We start from the raw sequence: 22,126 nt of genomic DNA, 5'->3' as shown, positions 1-22,126 counted from the left end.
GTCAGTAGTTACAGGGACAGCCCCCCCCCCCTGGAGAAATTTAGGGTTAAGTGTCTTTGAACCTGGGTCTCCTGGTTCATAGGCGAGTGTGTTAACCACTAGGCTACCCACCCTTATCAACTTTGGTCAGGGATTTTTTTTTAAAACACGAAACCAGTTCATAAACAGAGTCGCGGGAGTTCGGTTCAGCGTAAACGTGGGGGGGAAACGAAATAAACGCGCCGCACGACGAAGCGCTGATGGCGAAACCTCCACATGTGCAGTTCCCGCCGCCGCCGCCCTTTGACCCCCGGCGCTCCGCCCCCTTCCGGCTGGGGACGTGGCTCAGCGCTCCGCTGCCATATTGCGCTGCGGCTGGTTCCTCTTCGCCCGTCTCTTATCTGCCTTAAACGGGCGCCCGTCGGGAAGAGGGGCCGCTGCGGCTGGGGATTCGGGTTCACGGCGGACGGACGATGGTAAGGCGGCCGCCGGTGGCAATTTAGCGGCGCGGTTCCGGTTCTCGTCCCCACCTTTTAGCCAGTGGCCTGCGGCAGAGCGATGTCGCCGCTTCTCGCCGACAGTGGGACGTGCGGGAACGAGTTGTTCGCAAAATGCGCCCGGTCTTTGGTGTGTGTGTATAAAATGAAGAGGATTAACATGTGAGGTGGTGATGATGATGATGGCGATGATGATGATGTCGTTCGGCCGCGGCTGGCTGGACTCTGGGCTTCTGCCACATAGACATTTATTTACACTTCAAAAACGACAGTAACCGATCAATCTGTTCCGGTGAACAGGGTTAAAAAGTGAGTTCAAGCATCTTGATCTAAGTAATAAATGACTATAATTCACGTCTACGCGACGCACACATATGTATATAATATATACTAATACTATATATATATGTGTGTGTGTGTTTTTATTTATTTAGAAGGCTTATAAATGCATTTTGGGCTGGAGGCAGGCTTAAGAAACTCGAGTTAGTTAGTGAATTGCGAACCTGCTTAATTAGCCACCCCATCTCCTGTGACATATGCGGTCATTCGGCTCCTCGGACTGTTACTTACGTGACGTGTGCGTGGTGGCTGCGTGACGTCGACCAATCAGGACGCAGCGAGGATTTCCTCCGAATGCAGTCTGTCCTTTGGAAAGCCTTGAGCTGTGTCGATAAGTGTAAGTTATCATAGTTTTGTTTCTCGACTTTTAAAAATGTGAAATTCTACAGGCGTAATTAAATCTGTGTGTAAATATTGGACATTTTATTTTTATACGCTGTAGTGTATTATTCCACCCCTCTGTTCATCGTGTGTAACAGAATACCCGGCGCCGAGCTCTTAACCTTTAGTGAGGAACTGCACACATCTGTTGGACCGATAACACAGGGCGTGGCTCACGCGAGCGTGTGTTCGGCCCCGCCCCTCCAGGTGCTGTTAGCTGCCGCGGTGTGCACCAAGGCCGGCAAGGCCATCGTGTCGCGGCAGTTCGTGGAGATGACGCGCACCCGCGTGGAGGGACTGCTGGCGGCCTTCCCCAAGCTGATGAACACGGGCAAGCAGCACACGTTCGTGGAGACGGAGAGCGTGCGCTACGTCTACCAGCCGCTGGAGAAGCTCTACATGGTGCTCGTCACCACCAAGAACAGCAACATCCTGGAGGACCTGGAAACACTTCGCCTCTTCTCCAGAGTTGTAAGTGTGTCCCAAGTGGTGGTAGCCTAGTGGGTAACACACTCGCCTATGAACCAGAAGACCCAGGTTAAAATCCCACTTACTACCATTGTGTCCCTGAGCAAGACACTTAACTCTGAGTGTCTCCGGGGGGACTGTCCCTGTAACTACTGATTGTAAGTCACTCTGGATAAGGGTGTCTGATAAATGCTGTAAATGGAAGTTTATCATGATTGGAGGAATCTGACTCTGTGTTTATATTGAGGCTCTAGTTCTGTGTCCCTTTTCAGAGGGTTCGAATTGCACCTTACTGAAGATGTACGGGCTTATCAGAATCAGAAAACCGTACCTATGTCAGAATGATCTCTATAAAAAGAGAAGCTAGCATATATATTAATATAAATTAACAATTAAAAATGAAATAAGTAGACAGTCTTTCTGCATTAGACCTTATTGCACATGAAAAAGCAGCTGAATTAAATTAATCAAGTTAAATGATCACGTCAGGATCACGTCTTCTGTGTGTCTTCCCGTCCCCCAGATCCCAGAGTACTGCCGCGTGCTGGAGGAGGGCGAGATCTCGGAGCACTGCTTCGACCTCATCTTCGCCTTCGACGAGATCGTCGCCCTGGGCTACCGCGAGAACGTCAACCTGGCGCAGATTCGCACCTTCACCGAGATGGACTCTCACGAGGAGAAGGTGTTCCGTGCCATCAGAGAGGCGAGTTTATGCCTCAGGGCGGACGCGTTCTCCCCGTTTCACCCTTCAGTTGCACTTTAAGACCCAGAGATCGCATTACTGGTGAGCGAGAGGTCATTCGGTCGCCCCCTTGCTCTTCTCGCCTGCAGACGCAGGAGATCGAGGCGAAAGCGGAGATGAGGCGGAAGGCGAAGGAGCTGCAGCAGGCGCGTAGAGATGCGGAACGGGCCGGAAAGAAGATGCCCGGCTTCGGCGGCTTCGGCAGCTCGGGGATCAGCAGCAGCTCTGCCACCGTAGTTCAGGACTCTCTCATTGAGCCGGAAAAACCCAAACCTGCACCGGCACCAATCAGGTAATAGTCTCTCAGGCACACCGAGCGATTTGTCAACTCGTTACTAGTCACACGGAAGATGAGGTTTCCTGTTTGTGTTTCCCCACAGGCCCAGTGGCCCCAGCAAGGCTCTGAAACTGGGGGCCAAAGGGAAGGAGGTGGACGACTTTGTGGACAAGCTGAAATCGGAAGGCGAGAACATCATTCTGCCCAGCATGGGGAAGAGGGCCTCCGAGGTGTCCAAATCTCTGCCCGCTCCAGTCAACACGGAGAGGTGCAGACACTTTCCTTTTTTTCCATTTTGGTTTTATGCTTATACATGCTGCATAGTGAACACTGGAAGTGAACACTGGAAGGGGCAGTGGTGGCCTAGCGGTTAAGGAAGCGACCCCGTAATCAGAAGGTTGCCGGTTCGAATCCCGAGCCACTGAGGTGCCACTGAGCAAAGCACCGTCCCCACACACTGCTCCCCGGGCGCTGGTCATGGCTGCCCACTGCTCACTAAGGGTGATGGGTTAAATGCAGAGGACAAATTTCACTGTGTGCACCGTGTGCTGTGCTGCTGTGTATCACATGTGACAATCACTTCACAATTTAATTTAAAAGTTAAACATGGACAAGGGAGATCACACATACACACTCTCAATACTCTCACTTACACTATAGTGGTTTACGGGATATTGGATTATATAAATAAACTTTTTTTGTTTTTCGTTCAATACTTAATGAAACCGTAATAAGTAGTACTTGCTGCAATAAATCTTTAAATATCCAAACAGATATTTAGGGCCATTGTGCATTTTGGCAGATTTTTTCCATGCAAAAAAAATACAAATCTAAACCTAATACCCAAGGCCAGTGTGGATCAGGGATTGCATTACAGTAACGTTTGCCAAGGTGTGTAGGTTAGGGTTAGGGTGGTAGTAGCCTAGTGGTTAACACACTCGCCTATGAACCAGAAGACCCAGGTTCAAATCCCACTTACTACCATTGTGTCCCTGAGCAAGACACTTAACCCTAAGTTGCTCCAGGGGGGGGACTGTCCCTGTCACTACTGATTGTAAGTCGCTCTGGATAAGGCCGTCTGATAAATGCTGTAAATGTAAATGTGTAGGAAGCCCATAATGTGATGAATGTGATTATGAACCAACTCAAACCTACGAAACCAAGCATGCAAGCCAGAATCCCTCACCTCTAGAGTGCTGCCCAGCCATTCATATATTTATCTACATGTGGACCTCATTGAGAGAAGTTTGGGCACCCCTGACTGAGACTGTGTCCCAAGCACTGTCTGGCAGGCCAGTCCACAACCACGGAGGTTTATATGCGAAAGACCTGCTGCCAGCTGTGATCGTCTGTGCTTTGGGTACCAGGGGAACACGCATCCTTCAATCACAGGGGGAATAATGGATCGGCAATAACAATCATCTATTCTGTTCAGCTGTTGCCTCTCGTCTGGCATGGCTGATACATACAGCTGTGTGTCATCGGCCTAACAGTGAAAGTTAATACTGTGTTTTACGAATAAGAGTACATGTTAGCTTTAGGTCAGGTTATAAAGAAAAGAGCAGTGGACCTGAGATGGAACCTTGTGGAACACCACTTAACTCAACTGATAGTGTTCACAATTCTTGAAACTGGTGATTGGCCAGGGCTGAATGGTTGAATTATGAATAATTGTCATTATTCACTAGTGTTCATTTAGATTTTATATATTTTTTGGATCTATTTTTTAAAGTAAAGTGAGTGTCATTGTGATGCACAGCACACGGTGCACAGAGTGACATGTGTCCTCTGCTTTTAACGAATCACCCTTAGTGAGCAGTGGGCGGCCATGACAGGCGCCCGGGGAGCATTTTCTGGGGATGGTGCTTTGCTCAGTGGCAACCTTCTGATTACGGGGCCGGTTCTTGCCCGCTAGGCCACCACTTCCCCATTTAATATCCATACCTAGTAATGACCCTTTGCATTTTCAGTGTGCATATGCGAGTGGAGGAGAAGATCACTCTGACCTGTGGTCGGGATGGTGGCCTACAGAACATGGAGATCCTGGGAATGATCACACTGCGGGTTTCAGAGGAGAAGAGTGGGCGAATCAGGATGCTCGTCAGCAACAACGACAAGAAGGGCGTCCAGTTGCAGGTTGTCTATCTGTGTCATAAGGCTGTACTGGACTTTGCGTCTCAGAGCAGGTATAAAAACCACTTTGCCTCTTCTACAGACACATCCCAACGTGGATAAGAAGCTCTTCACGTCCGACTCAATTATTGGCTTGAAAAACCCAGACAAGTCTTTCCCCCTCAACAATGACGTTGGTGTCCTGAAATGGCGGCTGCAGACCACAGACGAGTCGCTAATACCCCTCACGAGTGAGTTGTAAATGGCTAACCGTGGCTTTAACTCTGGGTACTCGGTGACACGAGCACAGATGGGTGTGTCTGTGTCAGATCCCTGGAGTTAAACCTGCTTCGTGGTAAACGGGAGCGAGCTGAGACGTCTGTGAAATGAGCAAACATTGGTCTCTGTCCTCAGTAAACTGCTGGCCCTCAGAAAGTGGATCAGGCTGCGACGTCAACATCGAGTACGAACTGCAGGAGGAGTCGCTGGAGCTCAATGACGTGGTCATCAGCATCCCGATGCCGTGAGCCCGCTTAATATCACAATATTACACGCCAAAGGAAAATGCTCAATACTCCATATCTTTTTGATACCGCAGGGCGACAAAAAAAAAAAGACTAATAATAACAATAGTACTATAACAGAATAAACAACAATACAATAAGGATCAGATCAATACCAACAATCACGTAAGACATCACATTCAACTGAGGCATGGAAAATATTTTCTTTATGTAGCGCAAGTAGACTTGTAAAATGTTAAATTAACAATTAATGTCACAGACGGGCAGGGCTGATAACACGTACCACATCAAGGTCATTATTTTATTATTAGCGATAGCCGACAGAAAACAATCACGTACGGTCAGTGTGGCCGTCCGCTAATTGTTAGTAAAATGGATTCCGGGGTGTAGTTAGAACTGATATGGTTTTATTATTAGCTACAGTGCTAGCTAGTGGGGCTATTGGCAAATTGCTAACAGTCAAGCGGATTCCACAGACTAGTTAAACAAATTGCTTTTCATTTTAGCCATTGCTGCTAGTGTAAGGATTAATGGCATTCCAGGGATTAGTACAGCAAATTCAGTTTTATTATTAGCCACTAGCTGTTGCCGCAAGGATAATAATTGCTAGTGACAATCTGTGCTCCGGCCATTTTAGGCCCGCCAGCATCACTTTCCATGTGCTGCTACAGGTTTTATTGATTTTGTGCAAGCGAATGTTTAATTTGTTGCTTTATAAAATGTTTTACTTGGTTAAAACTGTTCTGGCCTCCACAGTTCAGGGGTAGGTGCACCTGTGATCGGTGACCTGGACGGGGAGTATCGTCACGACAGCCGGCGGAATGTTCTGGAATGGTGTCTACCTGTGGTGGACGTGAAGAACAAAACGGGCAGCCTGGAACTCAGCATAGCCGGCCAGCCAAATGACTTCTTCCCTGTCAGCGTGTCTTTTGTTTCTAAGGGCAGCTACTGTGACATACAGGTAGGAGGTTACACACACCGTGTTGAGCGGGGGAACCCGGGCTCGGAATTTAGCCCATCTCACCTCCACGTTCTCTCTCTTCTTCTCGCCACCTCTCAGGTCGTCAAAGTGTTTCAGGTGGACGGAGACAGCCCCGTGAGGTTTTCCACAGAAACGTCTTTAGTCACCGACAAGTACGAGATACTATAAAGGAACGTCCGCGTAAAGGAACGTGCATCACAGAAAAGATCATCGGATTTGGAAATGAGGAAAAAAAAAAAAAAACAACCAAAATTTGAGGAGATTAACACTAACCTGTTCTACCAACGGGACTCTGGCCCTTTCCACACAAAAAAGCCAGTTTGACTCGGCTTGCTCTATATACTGTATTTGTACCTTTTCCAAGCGTGTCTCATGAGGGATCTGTAGGTGTGCATTAAGTGATGGCTGAAGGACGAAAATCAAACCGATCGCATTTATTTCCTGCAGAGTGTCTGGTGGTGTAGCATAGATTGCGGGTTGGCGTGGTGTGTAGGTCTGGTGGAGGTATTAGGTTCTTATTTGGGTATTCATCAACAACATGCCTCTACGGATGGAATGGTTAAAGGTTGGCGTCATTTTCAGAGGTCTGTACGATGCTGTGGGAGATCCTGTTTTACAGTGCCACATTAACTCTTCTATTGTCAGATATGGACTGTCACCATTTTTTTTGGTTTCTGGATTTACTTTATTTTTTTTTTTTTTTTCTCTTGACCAGGTACTGACAGCATACTGCACACCACATCAGATCAGATCACTTTCCCTAACTGTTTTGATCTCAATTCTCAGAACATAATTAATAAAAGAATCGTATTCTGTCTTATTTCAACCTTTTCATATAACTTGCACATGCACGTTGAATGGTTGTATTTAAGGATGCAGGGGGCGAGATTAGTCCTGTTATTGGAATACAAGTTATCCCAATTATACCCCTAATTATAATGATCCCAGAGTTCTTTTTGTTTTTTTTTTTTTTTGTTTTTTTCCCTTCCCCCAACCCTCCAACTTTCCTTTCCGGTTAATGCCTCCGTAACCATTCCTCTTCAGCCCTGCACAGCCCCATCCAGACAACCTCCTGACGAAGAACGCCAGAGGAGTTCAGGAATGACCGTTGTTTTGCCTTGATTCTCTATAGTTTGAAGAGGGAAGCATTTGTTTTGGGTTATTGAGATTTTTTTCGTCTTTTTCTTGTCTGTATTATCAGAGTTTTGTCTGAGTCATGTTGTTGGTGTGGGAGATGGAAGGAAAAATTAGAATCTTTTTGTAACCCTGTAAATTTATGAGTTAGGGGTAAGTACAGATGACATTCCAATGTAAAATTAAAAAAAAAAAAAAAAAAATTAAAGTGTATAAAGAGCCCCGTTTAATACAAGATTGTTTTTTGTTTTTTTGTCTTAAAATTCTTACAATACGAGGACACTTATTTATCAGTCTGGAAACAACGCTGTGTGCCAACATGACCTTCCTTTTGCCATTTCAGTATAATTCTGACAATTTTACATTATCTTGGCCATATATATATATATATAAGAAAAACCTCAATAAATCAACAAATACATAATAAATCGGCATTTTAAATTCAACCCGAGTGCTTCTCAGAGTAAACTGAATAGAAATGAATGGAACAAGGTTAAAAATGTGGCCGTCTATCTCTACAAAGCACTTAACACTTGTCCAGTCCGGCCTGTCAAAGTGAATGTGTTAATCACTGCGATTAATGTGAACATATTGAATTTTGAATAGTTTGACGCTGTCAATGCCGCTGCGTTTTGTTTACTGTACGCAGCAGCGATGAAGCCGTATAAACTCGCAAGAAACCCTGACTGGCCAACGTGTTCTGTAAAGTTGCATCGTTGGGCTTGATTGGCTGACGCTAACTTTTGCACTTGAGCCTTTTCCCCCAAGACGGGTCTCTGTAATAGTTTTAAATATAATAGTTTTCATAATAAAGTACAATTAATTATTTGTAAAACTTCAATTATCTACTGTACGATTAATTGACTTATTGGTATTTCCCTCTAAGCATCATTGAGTGAGATGGGCGCGGCTGTCCAGTCATTTCTGTTTCGGTACATGTGGGTCAGCCTGCTTTGCTCATGATGAAGAAATGTCAGTGCTTGTTCTGTAATGGGATCACGGCGGAAGACAGAGGGAGGGTTTACATGAAAGCGGGTGTGTTCCCCTCTGCCCTGAATAAGAAAAGACAGTGTTCAGCCGCAGGGTTTGGTATTTCTGTAGGGCAAGAGGAACTCTGCTTGTTGGTCTCCATCATTGTCCAGTTCAAACATCTGGATCCAGGCTGATCGTTCATGTCAGGATCCTTCAGAGGTGGAAAGTGGGATTTTGGACGGCCGGGGAGCCTTGGTTTGAGGCAGACATGAGCCTCCCTGTGGTTTTCGTAGCCAAGGGTCTTAAATTGGCTCCCAAGAGGGTCAGATTCCAGGTGAGTTTTTCAGCCAACAGCTATACCGACCTTTTGGTACACAAATTTCTATTTTGTCTTCCTTTTCGTACCATATTCCATGTTTGTATTCTATTGAAAATGAACTCAAAGGTGAACTGATTACAACAATGTAATTAAAGGTCAAGGTCACCGACACCTGGAGGAACGAACGGGATTTTAGAGGTCAAGGTTCTCCATGAGGTTTATTATGCCTAAAAGTCTCATAACTCATGGTCCAACATTAAAAAGTATTTTGGACAACAGCGGCTCCACCTCGCTGAACATGTACCCGTAACATCTGATCTGATTCCATTCTTTGCGGTGTCTGGTTTATATTGCCATCCTATCCAATAGTCCAAATGATCAGCAGCCTGATAATGAAATAGAATAAAAACGTAATAAATAAATGAGCATTCCAACATAAATAAAATACCTTTCAAGCATTTAGCAGTGTTGAACAGATTTCTAACAATAACACTTTTCTGAATACAAAATTTACGAATTCCAGCACATTTCCAAAACTGAAAAAAAACCCACCTGAAATGACCGACACATTCAGGCCAACATGATGTATGCCTGGAGACGTTTTTGCTCCTGGAGCTTTAATACCGAGGAAATGTGGACGGTCGACCACAAGAGGTCGGCCTCGCCCGACTCTCAACGGGAGTCCCGTGCTTGAAATGGTTCCCGGCACCGTTCCAGACTCTGCACCCATCTTTGTTACGTGGCCTTCATGTTTTCCTTTAACAAGGTTCTTTGCTCTTTATCGTCTGTGCTGCCCAGTTCTGGTTGGCAGGTTCTTTTATCCTGAAGATGAAAGAAGAGACTCCAGAAGAGCCTCTAATGTCTTCTTTTGTCTATCGTCCACTCTGGTGCTCTACTCTTCCTTCGTGAGGAAAGAGCTTGACAGCAAATTATATCAATTGTCTATTTTAGATTAATAGTAATGTGAAAGTTGGGAGAGTTTAAGTATTTAAAAGTTATAAATGAGTGATTACATTTATTTTTAAATTTTGATTGAATTTTTATCGAATTTGATTGAATTATTGTCTCAGCCGGCGAAGGTGAAAAACTGTAGAACTGAGTCCTTCTATGGAGTTCAAATCATGAAGAATAATCCAGAATGGCAGCAAAGATTCAGGAACGATTGGTGGTTTTGCCTTTAGCGCTGTTTGTGCAAAATGTTTTTTTTCCAAATTCATCGACTCCCACACGTTTCCCACCCAGTCTGGCCACTTAATGCTGGGGTGGGCGGTGCGTCTCGCCTGAGGACGGCGGGACGGAGGGCTGTTATTTGAGTGCATTTCGTCCCGGGCTGAAAGAGAAAAGTCCAGGCCGAGCCAGCAGCAGAGGTGACGCGTCCACGGGCCACGTTCTCCACACTGGATCCACACTGAACTGAGCAGCCGACGTGATTGAATGCCGTCCCCGGCGTCCCTCTGCTCTCCAGTGGAACCTCCTGCAGGTGCACAACGCCCGACAACCTCCACATACCTGAGAGAGCGCGGAGGAGAGCTCGGAGGGAGGGTCTCTGTTCCAGACACTGAACAAGCAAGGAGCTCTTAGTCATGGTACAAAAGACTGCCTTGTGTCGGCCGAGAGAAAGGGTGGAAAGGCTGAGAGGGAAAAAACTAGAGAGAGAGAGAGAGAGCAAGCAGAGAGAAAAGCAGAGGAGGGTCGGGCTGGAGAGAGAGAGAGAGAGAGAGAGAGAGAGGGAGGGAGTGAGTGGGTGGAGGGAAGCGCTCGGGGAAAGAAGCGACGCTCGGCTTGTCCTCGTCTCCGCTCAGGAGGGCTGCTGCACCTTTCGCGTGCACCGGAGAGTGTGTGGAAGGCAGACAGGTGACTCCGCACCCTGTCCACCCCCTCCTCTCCTCCCATTGCCGCTCTGCTCGAGTGGGAACAGCATGCAGCGGGTCTGAGAGGAGATCTGCAACTTGTCTGAATCTCAGGTAGGACGGTTCTGGACCAGGATTTTGGAAGGGGTCTGAATTTGCATGTTCTTTCAGAGTTCGGATGAGGATGATGATGATGAGGATGATAAAGGTTTAAACTCTAAAAGTGAACGAGCAGAAGTAGTGAGACTGGACTGGACTGTCGGACCTCAGCGGCCACAGCAGCCTGGGAATTGAGTCCTGACCTCAGCCCCAACAAAAGGCTTATTGTCCGGATGGAGACGGCACTGTGCAGATCTGTGTGTGTGTGTGTGTGTGTGTGTATGTACATGTGTGTCAGATGGTCTCAGTTAATGAGCCCACAGCACGTGTCGCACTTCCTGCTAATGCATACACGGTGACATGGATGTGTCACATATCAAACATTAAGACACACACAGCCAGTCCCACGAGAGGCGGTCATGTGACACGCGTGTTCCAGACCCCGCTGCTGAGCTCTGGAAGGGAACAGGATGCGAGGGATGAACCGGGCCCTAGGAGAGCGAGTGGGACGATTACGGAGCAAACACAGCGGCCTCGTGAACAGCTGCTTTCATGCTGCGTGTGGGACGTCGGGCTTCTCTGTGAGCCAAGTTGGAACATCGTTAATGTGGAACGCTTCTGTAGTTTGTAGGTTTTGTTGGGTTGTAATCTGGTGATGTGTGTGTGTGTGTATCCGCTGGCCTATGCTGGTAGGTTAAGACATTTTTGGGGGGTGTCCCTGTTGACAGAGGTCTTGGACAGGTGACTGTGAACCAACAAGGTGTGGAGCACCTTGAGGAGGAGACCCGAAGACGCGTACATTAGATGTGCCGGCGGTGGAAAACAGTCCTAGTCTCAGCGGTTAGTTCCATGTCCTCTAAATTGCACCTATGTGTGAGTGAATGGTGTGTGTGTGTGTGTGTGTGTGTGCGCCACCCTGTCCCGGGATGGGAAGTGGCTGAGTGAGAGAGTCATGTGTTCAGAATCAGTGCGGTGGCCTCTGATTGGTTAACTGTTTGCACACGCTGAGCTAAAGTAATAACGATGACGAGGGAGCTGTGACCTGGTGTGGTTCAGTCCCCCGGCCAAAGTAAATGACTGAATGGAGAGGTTTGAACTCGAGCATGCCGTGCTATTTCTATACCACCACTGGACGGTTCACCTTTCTTAAAATAAACCTAAATAAAACCAGCATAAGTTGGTGTTTTTGTAAAGTCAGTGGTCAAATATGCTAAATTATACAAACGTGTAGTTTGAATTGAATTGTTTTGTACTCATACTGACACAATTTTTTTCTTTTTTTGTGAGAAACTCACTTGGTGAAATACATTTATGTGGGCGTGTTCTCTATTCTTATTGTTTTTTGCAGTTGCCAGTGTGTTAGAGAATAGTAAACCAATGACAGATGATGGAAGAAAGCAGTCCATTTCGGTAGTGGCTGAAAGAACCCTTTTGTGCAGCTCCAGGGAGTCGTTTTGATAAACTGCTCCTCCATCTTCCCAAATCTTTGTAACGGATTTTTTTTCTCCCCCTGAGGAACGTCTGACGGGGTTTGATTGGCCCGTCTCAGCCCGTAATCCGTCTCAGTTGTCAATGAGAAACAGGCGCTTGGACGAGTGTCTTGTGCCGGAGAGTAAACACGGAGGCCTTTTTTCCCGTCTGTATTTATAGCATCATCCCTCACCCAGGCTTCCAGAGTCATTGTGAGACCCCCATGAACCCCGCAAGCTCACACCTGCATACCAGTGCAGATCTGCGTCGTGAAAAGAGCTGAGGAACGCATGAATGCGCTCACTGTGGGTGCAGGTGCGGTAGGAGTGGATGCAGGCTCCTTTCCAGGTTCATATCCTGAAAAGACCTGTCTTTGCCAGGAGAGTGTGTGTGTGTGTGTGTGTGTGTGTGTGTTGATGGGCAGAATGGCATCAGGTGAAGTGAAGGTTGTTGGGAGAGTGAGTGAGTGAAGAACGATGGTCCAGGACAGAACCGGTGCCAGAGAAACACTGACTCACCGACGAGAGCAGCCCGTTGGCCCAGAGCAGAGCTGCTGACACATTCACCGGCAGATGCGTGTGTTTAGAGCTGTGATCTCAGCTGGCTCCACGTAGGGAGCAACAGAAGATCAGTGTCCACATCTACACAAGCTTTGCACCTGGCCTGGCCTGAACTGCAATTCCGAATGTGAAAAAGATTCCTGACAATCGTATTTTATAACATCATTCAATAAATGATTATCAGGAATAAGCAGATTCTAATGAGTTGTGGGAGGACAGCTGCTGTACATCCCCCTCCGGCCCCTCTAGAGACTGGTCTTTCCCAGGGTCAGTCCACAGGAAACACCTCGGCTCTGCAGGCCCCAATGGAGGAGCCTTTAAAAATCCATCTGCTCGTGTTTATTCTTTATTTGTTTGGATTGTTGGACGTCTGTCCCACACATTCCTCTCCCACTGGCATAAAGCATGGAAAAAAAAAGCTCTCCTCAGGGATCCTCATGGATGTCCATGTTTCATGTCTTTTTCTAGAAAAGAATTTGGAAAATACAGTACAGGCCAAAAGTTTGGACACCTTCTCATTCAACGTGTTTTCTTTATTTTCATGACCATTTACGTTGGTAGATTCTCACTGAAGGCATCAAAACTATGAATGAACACACGTGGAGTTATGTACTTAACAAAAAGTGGAGACCTGGCCTCCTCAGTCACCGGACCTGAACCCAATCCAGATGGTTTGGGGTGAGCTGGACCAACAAGTGCTAAACACCTCTGGGAACTCCTTCAAGACTGTTGGAGAAGCATTTCAGGTGACGACCTCTTGAAGCTCATCGAGAGAATGCCAAGAGTGTGCAAAGCAGTAATCAGAGCAAAGAAACTAGAATATAAAACATGTTTTCACTTATTTCACCTTTTTTTGTTAAGTACAGAACTCCACATGTGTTCATTCATAGTTTTGATGCCTTCAGTGAGAATCTACCAACGTAAATGGTCATGAAAATAAAGAAAACACATTGAGAAGATGTCCAAACTTTGGGCCTGTACTGTAGTTTTAAATGATGATTTTCAGCAGCGTTGGTAATTTGTCCATCGGACTGTTTCTTTTTTCCTAACCTGCACTTGAACGTCTCTTATCTAAGTTAGGCTCCAGATGGAGAGCCCAACATCTCTCATCTCCTAACAAGGTTGTGCTGTAAACACGAAGGCATCCCAAGTTCACGTTGCCCGCTAGGCTCCGGCTCATCGATATTTACTGTGGACGCTTCGACTGTGAACACAAGCGGCTAAATGTAGTCTCTGAAGGGCACAGTGGGAGCTTGAGAAAGAATCTGCCTGACAATGCTGGGCCATGACCTTTGACCTCTCGTAGATCAGACCTGTTTTTGAGGGGAGACCCGACAGCAGCGTGTCATCACATCTCTCTCGCTCTGGGCCTCTGTTCGCCGTCACATGTTGAGATTTTTTTTTTGTTGATCATTTTATAGCCGCCTCACTCGTCTTGCAATGACACGAGCCACAATTCTCCTTTCTTCATAACTCCCCCTTTCCTTCTTAATGTAAAGCTGATGATATTTGAAGTGCGTCGGTGACGAGGCAGGACACTCGACAGAAGCACTTTTGCATTTTTTTTGCCGTATTACGATTTTTCCCCCTTGCGGTTCTCTGCTGTCTGAGCTGCTCGGCTCCGCCACGTATCATTTCCCCCCCCCGGAGCGGAACTCCCCCCAGCCGACGGTGCGGCCAGCGGCGGCGGCGGCTATTTTCTGCCACTGGTAGCACAGGCGCTGGGCAGAAGTGCGGAGCTTAATGACATGTTCCGCAGGCAGGGTTCCACAAGACTCTGGCTTGAGTGTCCGAATGGAGCTCAGGGAACTTGAGTTCCACTCTTTCCCCCGGCGTCTGTGGAATAAATTCCTATATTTTTATTTTTTTTTATTTTTGTGGGCACAGTGGAATGGGGGTGACGGTGGCATCATGCCTCCCGAGATGCTGATGCCGTATCTGCCCTGTGTCTGGGTGGACAGAGGGACCCTCTGTTCCCCGTCCCGGCCTCATGGAGGTCCGAACACTGGGCATCACTGTGAGCCGCAGCCATGTGGCCCGACCCACCAGCGCCACCGTGGTGATATCATCCGCACTGGAGCTAAACCGAGTTCAGCCTGGACGCCTGTCCAACTTTGTCCTCTGATTGGTGCTGGGTGAAAAAGTCACAGTGAAAGGCTCCAGATGGAGATCCAGAGGAGGCCACGTCGGGGTAAAGACGCTTCCCTCCATCTGGCCTTTATAATTAGCTTTCGTGCAGCGGCCTGTCTTCGCCGGCGTCGGAGAAGCTTCGAATTCCAATCATTGTGACCGGACATGCCAGTGGGATGAAAGTGTCCGATTATTCACAGCAGCTGGTACAGACGCTAACTTCATCTTCACTTCTCACGGTTTGAAAGTAAATAGTCATCAAAACATGATATTTATTACCTTCGCTAACATAGAGAAAATCTTTTTGAAATAAAGGATCTCTGCTGTTCGGGCTGTTCGAAGTTCGGGCTTCACGTACAGTACAGGCCAAAAGGACACACCTTCTCATTCAATGTGTTTTCTTTATTTTCATGACCATTTACGTTGGTAGATTCTCACTGAAGGCATCAAAACTATGAATGAACACACGTGGAGTTTTGTACTTAACAAACAGTAGAGACCTGGCCTCCACAGTCACAGGACCTGAACCCAATCCAGATGGTTTGGGGTGAGCTGGACATCAGAGTGAAGGCAAAGGGGCCAACAAGTGATAAAGTGATAAAGTGAAGTGATTGTCACTTGTGATACACAGCAGCACAGCACACGGTGCACAGAGTGAAATTTGTCCTCTGCATTTAACCCATCACCCTGAGTGAGCTGTAGGCAGCCGTGACAGGCGCCCGGGGAGCAGTGTGTGGGGACGGTGCTTTGCTCAGTGGCACCTTGGCGGATCGAGATTCGAACCGGCAACCTTCTGATTACGGGGCCACTTCCTTAACTGCTAGGTCACCGCTGCCCCCTGCTAAACACCTCTGGGAACTCCTTCAAGACTGTTGGAGAACCATTTCAGGTGACGACCTCTTGAAGCTCATCGAGAGAATTCCAAGAGTGTGTAAAGCAGTAATCAGAGCAAAGAAGCTAGAATATATGTTTTCATTCATAGTTTTGATGCCTTCAGTGAGAATCTACCAACGTAAATGGTCATGAAAATAAAGAAAACACATTGAATGAGAAGGTGTGTCCAGACTTTTGGCCAGTACTGTAGAACAAAATAAATGCTGTATGGGAAACTTGAGAAATACACATTTAGCCAGAGAGTCTCAAACAGTTGGTCATTGATCATATCAGGCATAACATGTGTGTTTCTAGTACAGTGACATTCTCTCAGCATGTCTAAAAATAGCTGGAAAGGACGCGGTGAGTCCCGTAAAGCTAGATATGGTCTTTAAATGTAATATAATGTAGAATGAACATATCCATTTTGTGTTAATCCTGCACACACCCTCATGATGTGCACGTGGGTGCGTAGGTCCGTTTGGATAAAATCCCGAGACCCCAGGCCGCTGAGTCACAGCGAAACGGGTCACAGGAGGGGGATTTCCTGCACAGGCACATCCCACCGGCACGCATCTGTTGCCGTGCTGTGTTCACGATCTGATGCAGTCATGTTAACCCACCGTGCCCTGAAGATCTAAGAGGTGCCCACACAGGCCCACACTCATCTGCCTGAGCTCCTGCCTGCTTTCCGTTTGAGTGTAAAATCGTTCTTCCGCGTGTGTCTCCCGCGGCGGCCGTTTAACTGCGCGCGTTTGTTCTAACAGGACCGCTGTAGCTGCGACGCCATGATTGACAACCCAAAAGACATGGACGGCCTGAACAGGAACATTCCGGAACGAGGGCGACAGACGCACCAGGTGCTGCAGGTGAGCTGCGACCTTTCGGCCCGGAAAACCGAGTCCAAGCGCGCTCGACCTGCCTTGCCTTAATTCATGATCAATAAAACGATTAATCGGCCAGAGCAGCTGGAGTAAGTAGAATAGAAAGGGAAACACAGACGGGAAACAACCGATGTTCTGGAAGGAACCGAGGACTAGCGAGGAAAGGTCAGCAGACAATAACGCTGTAAGATGACGGCGGGAGATAGGAGCGCTGGAACCTTGACATTTTCAGCCTGCAGCACGGTGATATTCAGCATGTTTCTATTCACAAGGCCTTCAGGTCAGATGCACTATATTTCATGGCAAATATTCTATGTGGGGCTGATAAAAAAAAGCAATTTAATCACTGGGATTAATGTTAAAATAAAGTAATTTACTATTTTACGCTCACATACACAGTGGGGCAAAAAAAAATGTCACTGATTGAGACACAGTGTAAAAGAAATACAGGAAATCACATTTTTTAAGTAAATTATTTGTATAAAGGTGCAGAAAAGGGTGGTAGTAGCTTACTGGGTAACACACTTGCCTATGAACCAGAAGTTACTCCCATTGTGTCCCTGAGCAAGACACTTAACCCTACGTTGCTCCAGGGGGGGGACTGTCCCTGTAACTACTGATTGAAAGTCACTGTGTAGTTGGTATTTTGGCCCAGTCTTCCATGCAGATCTTCTCAAGAGCTGTGCTGTTTTAAGGCTGTCGCTTGGATTGAGGCCTGAAGGATGTCCAGGCCACTAACATTCTGTCTCTCACAGTTGATGTGTACCTATGATGAAACTTCCAGACCACTCTCATCTGAAAGTGAAAGTGAAGTGATTGTCATTGTGAAACACTGCAGCACAGCACACGGTGACGCAACAAAATGTGTCCTCTGTATTTAACCATCACCCTTGGTGAGCAGCGGGCAGCCATGACAGGCGCCCAGGGAGCAGTGTTTGTGTTGACGGCGCTTTGCTCAGTGGCACCTCAGTGGTGATACGGACCGGGATACGAACCGGAAACCTTTCCGATTACGGGACCACTTCCTTAACCGCTAGGCCTCCACTTCCCCATCTGGGGCATCTGGGGGACAACTTGCACGATCGGTGGCTGCCCCACTGTATGTGTCCGGCGGTTGGATGTGTCTGTCATGCAGGGAGCACAGGAGGAGCAACCAGTCATTTTCGACACGTCGTGTGACGTGAAAATAAACATTACTGTTTGTCCAACATGTTCAGGAAACCTGCATGAAATTGAGCAGCCTGTCTAGCGTTTGTGCCAAGCTTGAAAAGCTCAAAAATATTTTCAAGTAACATAAGTGGCCTGAGCCTCTTTCCCACACCTGTCTCTGTAATGTAGCTTTAAATATTAAATCAAGCTATTTATTCTTTAGAATGAATTTACTTGCTAACACGACAGCCCTGATTATATCGCTCGTATCTTCCCTGCGAGTATTTAGAGGATACTGGTCACTCTGAATACAGTGGGAGAAGTGAAGAAAGCACCGATGGCCAGTTTAGAGGAAATTTGGATCATCCTACTTTCTGTGCACTCTTTTACTCAGCAACACACCACATGTGTAATTTTGTGGTAAGAATTTCAGACCCGAAGGCCCATAGGGCGCGCGTATACACACACACACAGCTCACCAGGAAAGCACTCGATAAGGCCTGTTAAACCTTGGGAAAGTTTGCACAAAGCCCAGCAGCTACCAAATGCTAATCACAAAGATGAATGGTTGTGACAAAGAGGCGCTATATTATCAGAATATACACATATATGTGAAATGAATTCTTCAAGGACTTCTGTGTGCTGTGCTGATAAAACACCCACACGCCTTTAAAATACCTTTTAGAGGTTGTGAGGAATTTTCCATGCAGCCCGAGGCTGTTGGGTTCCCCCCGGGTCGGGGTCTGCATTAAGTTGGTTCCAGTTAACACAGTTTTCACCCTTGTTCCTGCTGCCCCAGGCTGCTTTATGGGGGCGAGAGGGCTGCACATTCCTGCTTTTATGAAATAGTAATAACATTAATGCTAAACTGTGCTAATCAGATTGAAAAGAATTTGTAAATGCTCCAAAATCACATCAGACGGAGAAGAAATAAATCGGTTCGGTGAACTGTAATGCTGCTCCCCTAGCCGTGGACTCTTGGAGCTCCTGGGATTATTTTGGCAGATCATTTCAGAGATTCTGAACGCGGAGGAAGGAAGCAGTTGGCCTTTTCGTCACCAGGCTGGGCTGGCATTACAGTTGGATTATTATTATTATTACATTGATTTACAGCGCAGGAACAAATACAGATGTACGTCGGTTCAGCACACGTAGTTTAACTGTAAAGCAATGGGAGTCTAGGAGGACTGCAGAGAAAGCAGGCAATTGAAATTTGGGGTAAAAATTGTTCCAACACCTGCATAACTGACGTACTGTATATCTGCAGTGTGTCTGACACCAGGCCACGATTTAGCAGAGAGCAATTTATTAATTCGTTACCTTCATAAAACCGTTTAAATGAGGGAAAACAGATTTTGTCTGTAAGAAAAAACTGACTGATTTGTGGCAGATGCAGACACACCAACAAAATGTCAAGGAGCCGCCTGGATTAACCTGGACTGGCATTGTGCAGCAAGCCTGAGATTAATCTGGGACGACAGGACAGCAGACATGCATGCACATGCAAGCCATTTCACATGAGTGCAGGATTCGGTTTTGATGATTATTCCAAAGGAGATCCTTGATTCCGAAATGCATTTGTGCGCCGGTTTGGTTCCACATGACTTTTTTTTTGTTTTTTAGAACACCGAATCAAATGTATATTTCCCATCTGTCTAATCATTAAGTGTTACTCACTCATCCTCACTGTCCATAACCTGCTTTATCAAGCAAAGGCTCTCAGCTTCCAGAGCCCATCACAGACATAACATAATACAACAATGCATATGTCAACAATGCATAAGAAAGCAGTGTTTGTTACATGTGATACACAGCAGCACAGCACACGGTGCACACAGTGAAATTTGTCCTCTGCATTTAATCCATCACCCTTGGTGAGCAGTGGGCAGCCATGACAGGCGCCCGGGGAGCATTTACATTTACATTTACAGCACTTATCAGACGCCCTTATCCAGAGCGACTTACAATCAGTAATTACAGGGACAGTACCCCCCCCCGGAGCAACTTAGGGTTAAGTGTCTTGCTCAGGGACACAATGGTAGTAAGTGGGATTTGAACCTGGGTGTTCTGGTTCGAGTGTGTTACCCACTAGGCCACTACCACCCTAGTGTGTGGGGACGGGGCTTTGCTCAGTGGCACCTCAGTGGCACCTTGGAGGATCGGGATTCGAACCGGCAACCTTCTGATTACGGGGCCGCTTCCTTAACCGCTAGGCCACCACTGGCCCAACAACAATAAAAAAAACGGTTTATACACTTCATACAACTTCACATGCGTTGGAATGTTTCCTTCTTGGAATGTTTCCTGCTTTCTGCTGTTTTGTACTTCATACATGTTAAATAAGACATTATAATGTATAGACAGAGTGAAATGCCTAGTTATACTTATATGTAGTATACTCAACAAGAATCATTCAGGCTGCGCTGTTGTCTCCAGACTGAAATTTCAGTGTGCAGTTTATTACTTTACAGATAGTGCTGTCTTCCTCCAAAATGCAGAACTACTGTGTCATTACAAATCAGAAAAAAATTGGAATAATTTTTAGCAGTGGATAGAATTGAGATTCAACAGCCCTAAAACGACACCTTTACAATGCTATTCTCGTCATATTAATGGTAGTAATGGGGCTGCAACATTTGAACTTCAGCCATCTGCTCTGACCCTGTTGTCCTACTCACCCTCTCCTTGAGTTTTCATCCCATCAGGGCAATCCTGTTAGCTTCTCAGCCTTCCTGCGCCCTACCTGACAGCGCTAAGCCCCTTTAGCCTCTTACACGGCCACTGTTTTACCAACCAGGCCTTATTTAATCATCGTAATCCTATCGAGAATCCCACAATGAGCCGCCCAGGCCGGGCTGCTTTGATGGTTGTCTGGCGAGTGTCCCAAACTGTAAAACTGCAGTGGGGACCGAATTTAACAGGTGGCTCTTAACTGGCTGCCTTACTTCCCCGCGATCATTAAGTGGACAAATGATCAAAGCCACAGGGAGGAGCGCTAGAGAGGAACATTCTATGCATACAAACCCGAGAGACAAGAGCCAACAGGGTGCTCCATCACGGCCGTGTAGAGAGCAGGTGTCTTTTTATTAAAGCTTTATACCACCTTTATTAACGTCATGTTACTGGCCAGTTACCTTAAAAAAACTGATTACCAACAAGCAGAGAACAGCAGAAGCCATGGTGGATTTTCTCATGTGTTTATTTACCCTCCATAGAATTCTACGTGGGTGAGTGAAGATGGAATTCATTATTTACATTTACAGCATTTATCAGACGCCCTTATCCAGAGCGACTTACAATCAGTATTACAGGGACAGTCTCCCTGGAGCAATTTAGGGTTAAGTGTCTTGCTCAGGGACACAATGGTAGTAAGTGGGATTCGAACCTGGGTCTTCTGGTTCATAGGCGAGTGTGTTACCCACTAGGCTACTACCACCACATTATGATTTTGGTTTTATCGATATTGTAAATATCATTTACGGTTGTGACCGTCTCTGTTCTATTTATATTGATCTTTTCTTCTGGTTCATTTCTATTTCTTCGTTAGGGAACTCCTCTGGACCTGATAGAGACTGGCAAGACCCTTAAAGTTCAGGCAGAGCGCCCCCACCTGGTCAGTCTTGGAAGCGGCCGTCTGAGTACGGCTATAACTCTGCTCCCGCTGCCTGAAGGTGAGTGGGAGAGAGATCCGACCCGAGCCCGACAGAATCCAACCAGACAAGGACATCTTTTTAAAAGCCTGGCTTTCTTTGCTTGCGTTACGAGAGCTAGACTTAGAAGGAAAAAGGAAATAAGCAGGTATAAAACATAATCGTCTGAGTTTAGCCTCTGTTTCACCTCCTCAGCATCCATTTTCCCATCTCTATGATTAAAAATCTTTATAATTAAAACGCAACACCTGATGGCTGAAAATTGCAAATCAAATGAACATTTTATTAAAAATTTTAACGAAACAAATTTACCTTTTACCATTCACCGATACAAATTTACAAGCAGCGAATCACACGTAAAGGATAGGTACTATAGACCGGAAGTTCATGTTTGCTGACCGATCATTTACCGCACAAGATCCACCCAACCCGACCTAACGCAACTTAAATGATAGAAACTGAGCTTGAACCAAGTTTTACAGTTCTTCTCAAGTTTGTCGGCAGAGACTCTGTTACTGCAAACTGTTTAACGAGAGAATCACACAACTTCAAGAAGGACCTCAAACAGACGCGGTGATGACAAAGCATTTGGTTCACAAACCCCCACTTCATCAGTTTCATCCGTTTGTCTTCTGGGTTTTGCACCATGAAAACAGGACCCACGGCATTCCTGTTAAAGGACACGTAAGGAGGGTCACAGTCAGAGGGGACTTTTGAGTCACAGCCTGGCCGCTG

General features: G+C 46.5%; 2 protein-coding genes across 3 annotated transcripts in view; both read left to right on the top strand.

Moving 5' to 3' along the window:
* Window positions 1-303: 303 nt before the first annotated feature.
* On the top strand, window positions 304-7,667 carry arcn1a (archain 1a). 2 transcript variants are annotated; one of them, XM_028983337.1, is made up of 10 exons: window positions 304-455; window positions 1,404-1,667; window positions 2,188-2,367; window positions 2,496-2,698; window positions 2,787-2,951; window positions 4,654-4,819; window positions 4,899-5,046; window positions 5,210-5,318; window positions 6,076-6,280; window positions 6,380-7,667. In XM_028983337.1, exons 1-10 carry the CDS (start codon window positions 453-455, stop codon window positions 6,467-6,469), a joined length of 1,533 nt encoding a protein of 510 aa, XP_028839170.1. In that variant the 5' UTR covers window positions 304-452; the 3' UTR covers window positions 6,470-7,667. The 2 variants fall into 2 exon arrangements, with proteins under 2 accessions (XP_028839170.1, XP_028839171.1); XM_028983338.1 differs by lacking the exon at window positions 304-455 and adding an exon at window positions 469-1,152.
* Window positions 7,668-10,213: 2,546 nt separating this feature from the next.
* Window positions 10,214-22,126, top strand: part of phldb1a (pleckstrin homology-like domain, family B, member 1a) — a 35,104-nt gene continuing 23,191 nt past the window's right edge. Inside the window, 3 exon segments of the mRNA XM_028983754.1 lie at window positions 10,214-10,312; window positions 16,476-16,577; window positions 21,289-21,412. Coding sequence (XP_028839587.1) covers window positions 10,310-10,312; window positions 16,476-16,577; window positions 21,289-21,412 — 229 coding nt within the window. The 5' untranslated portion in view covers window positions 10,214-10,309.

The sequence above is a fragment of the Denticeps clupeoides genome, chromosome 6, assembly GCF_900700375.1.
Source record: "Denticeps clupeoides chromosome 6, fDenClu1.1, whole genome shotgun sequence".
In the NCBI taxonomy this organism is placed as follows: domain Eukaryota; kingdom Metazoa; phylum Chordata; class Actinopteri; order Clupeiformes; family Denticipitidae; genus Denticeps; species Denticeps clupeoides.
Note: the sequence above shows the minus strand (reverse complement) of the source record. Positions and strands in the feature narration are given on the sequence as shown.

Excerpts from the sequence above, each read along its gene's own strand:
- arcn1a (XM_028983337.1), top strand. Across the intron at positions 2,699-2,786 it reads CCTGCACCGGCACCAATCAG|GCCCAGTGGCCCCAGCAAGG; the intron begins GTAATAGTCTCT and ends GTTTCCCCACAG. Across the intron at positions 5,319-6,075 it reads GTCATCAGCATCCCGATGCC|TTCAGGGGTAGGTGCACCTG; the intron begins GTGAGCCCGCTT and ends TGGCCTCCACAG.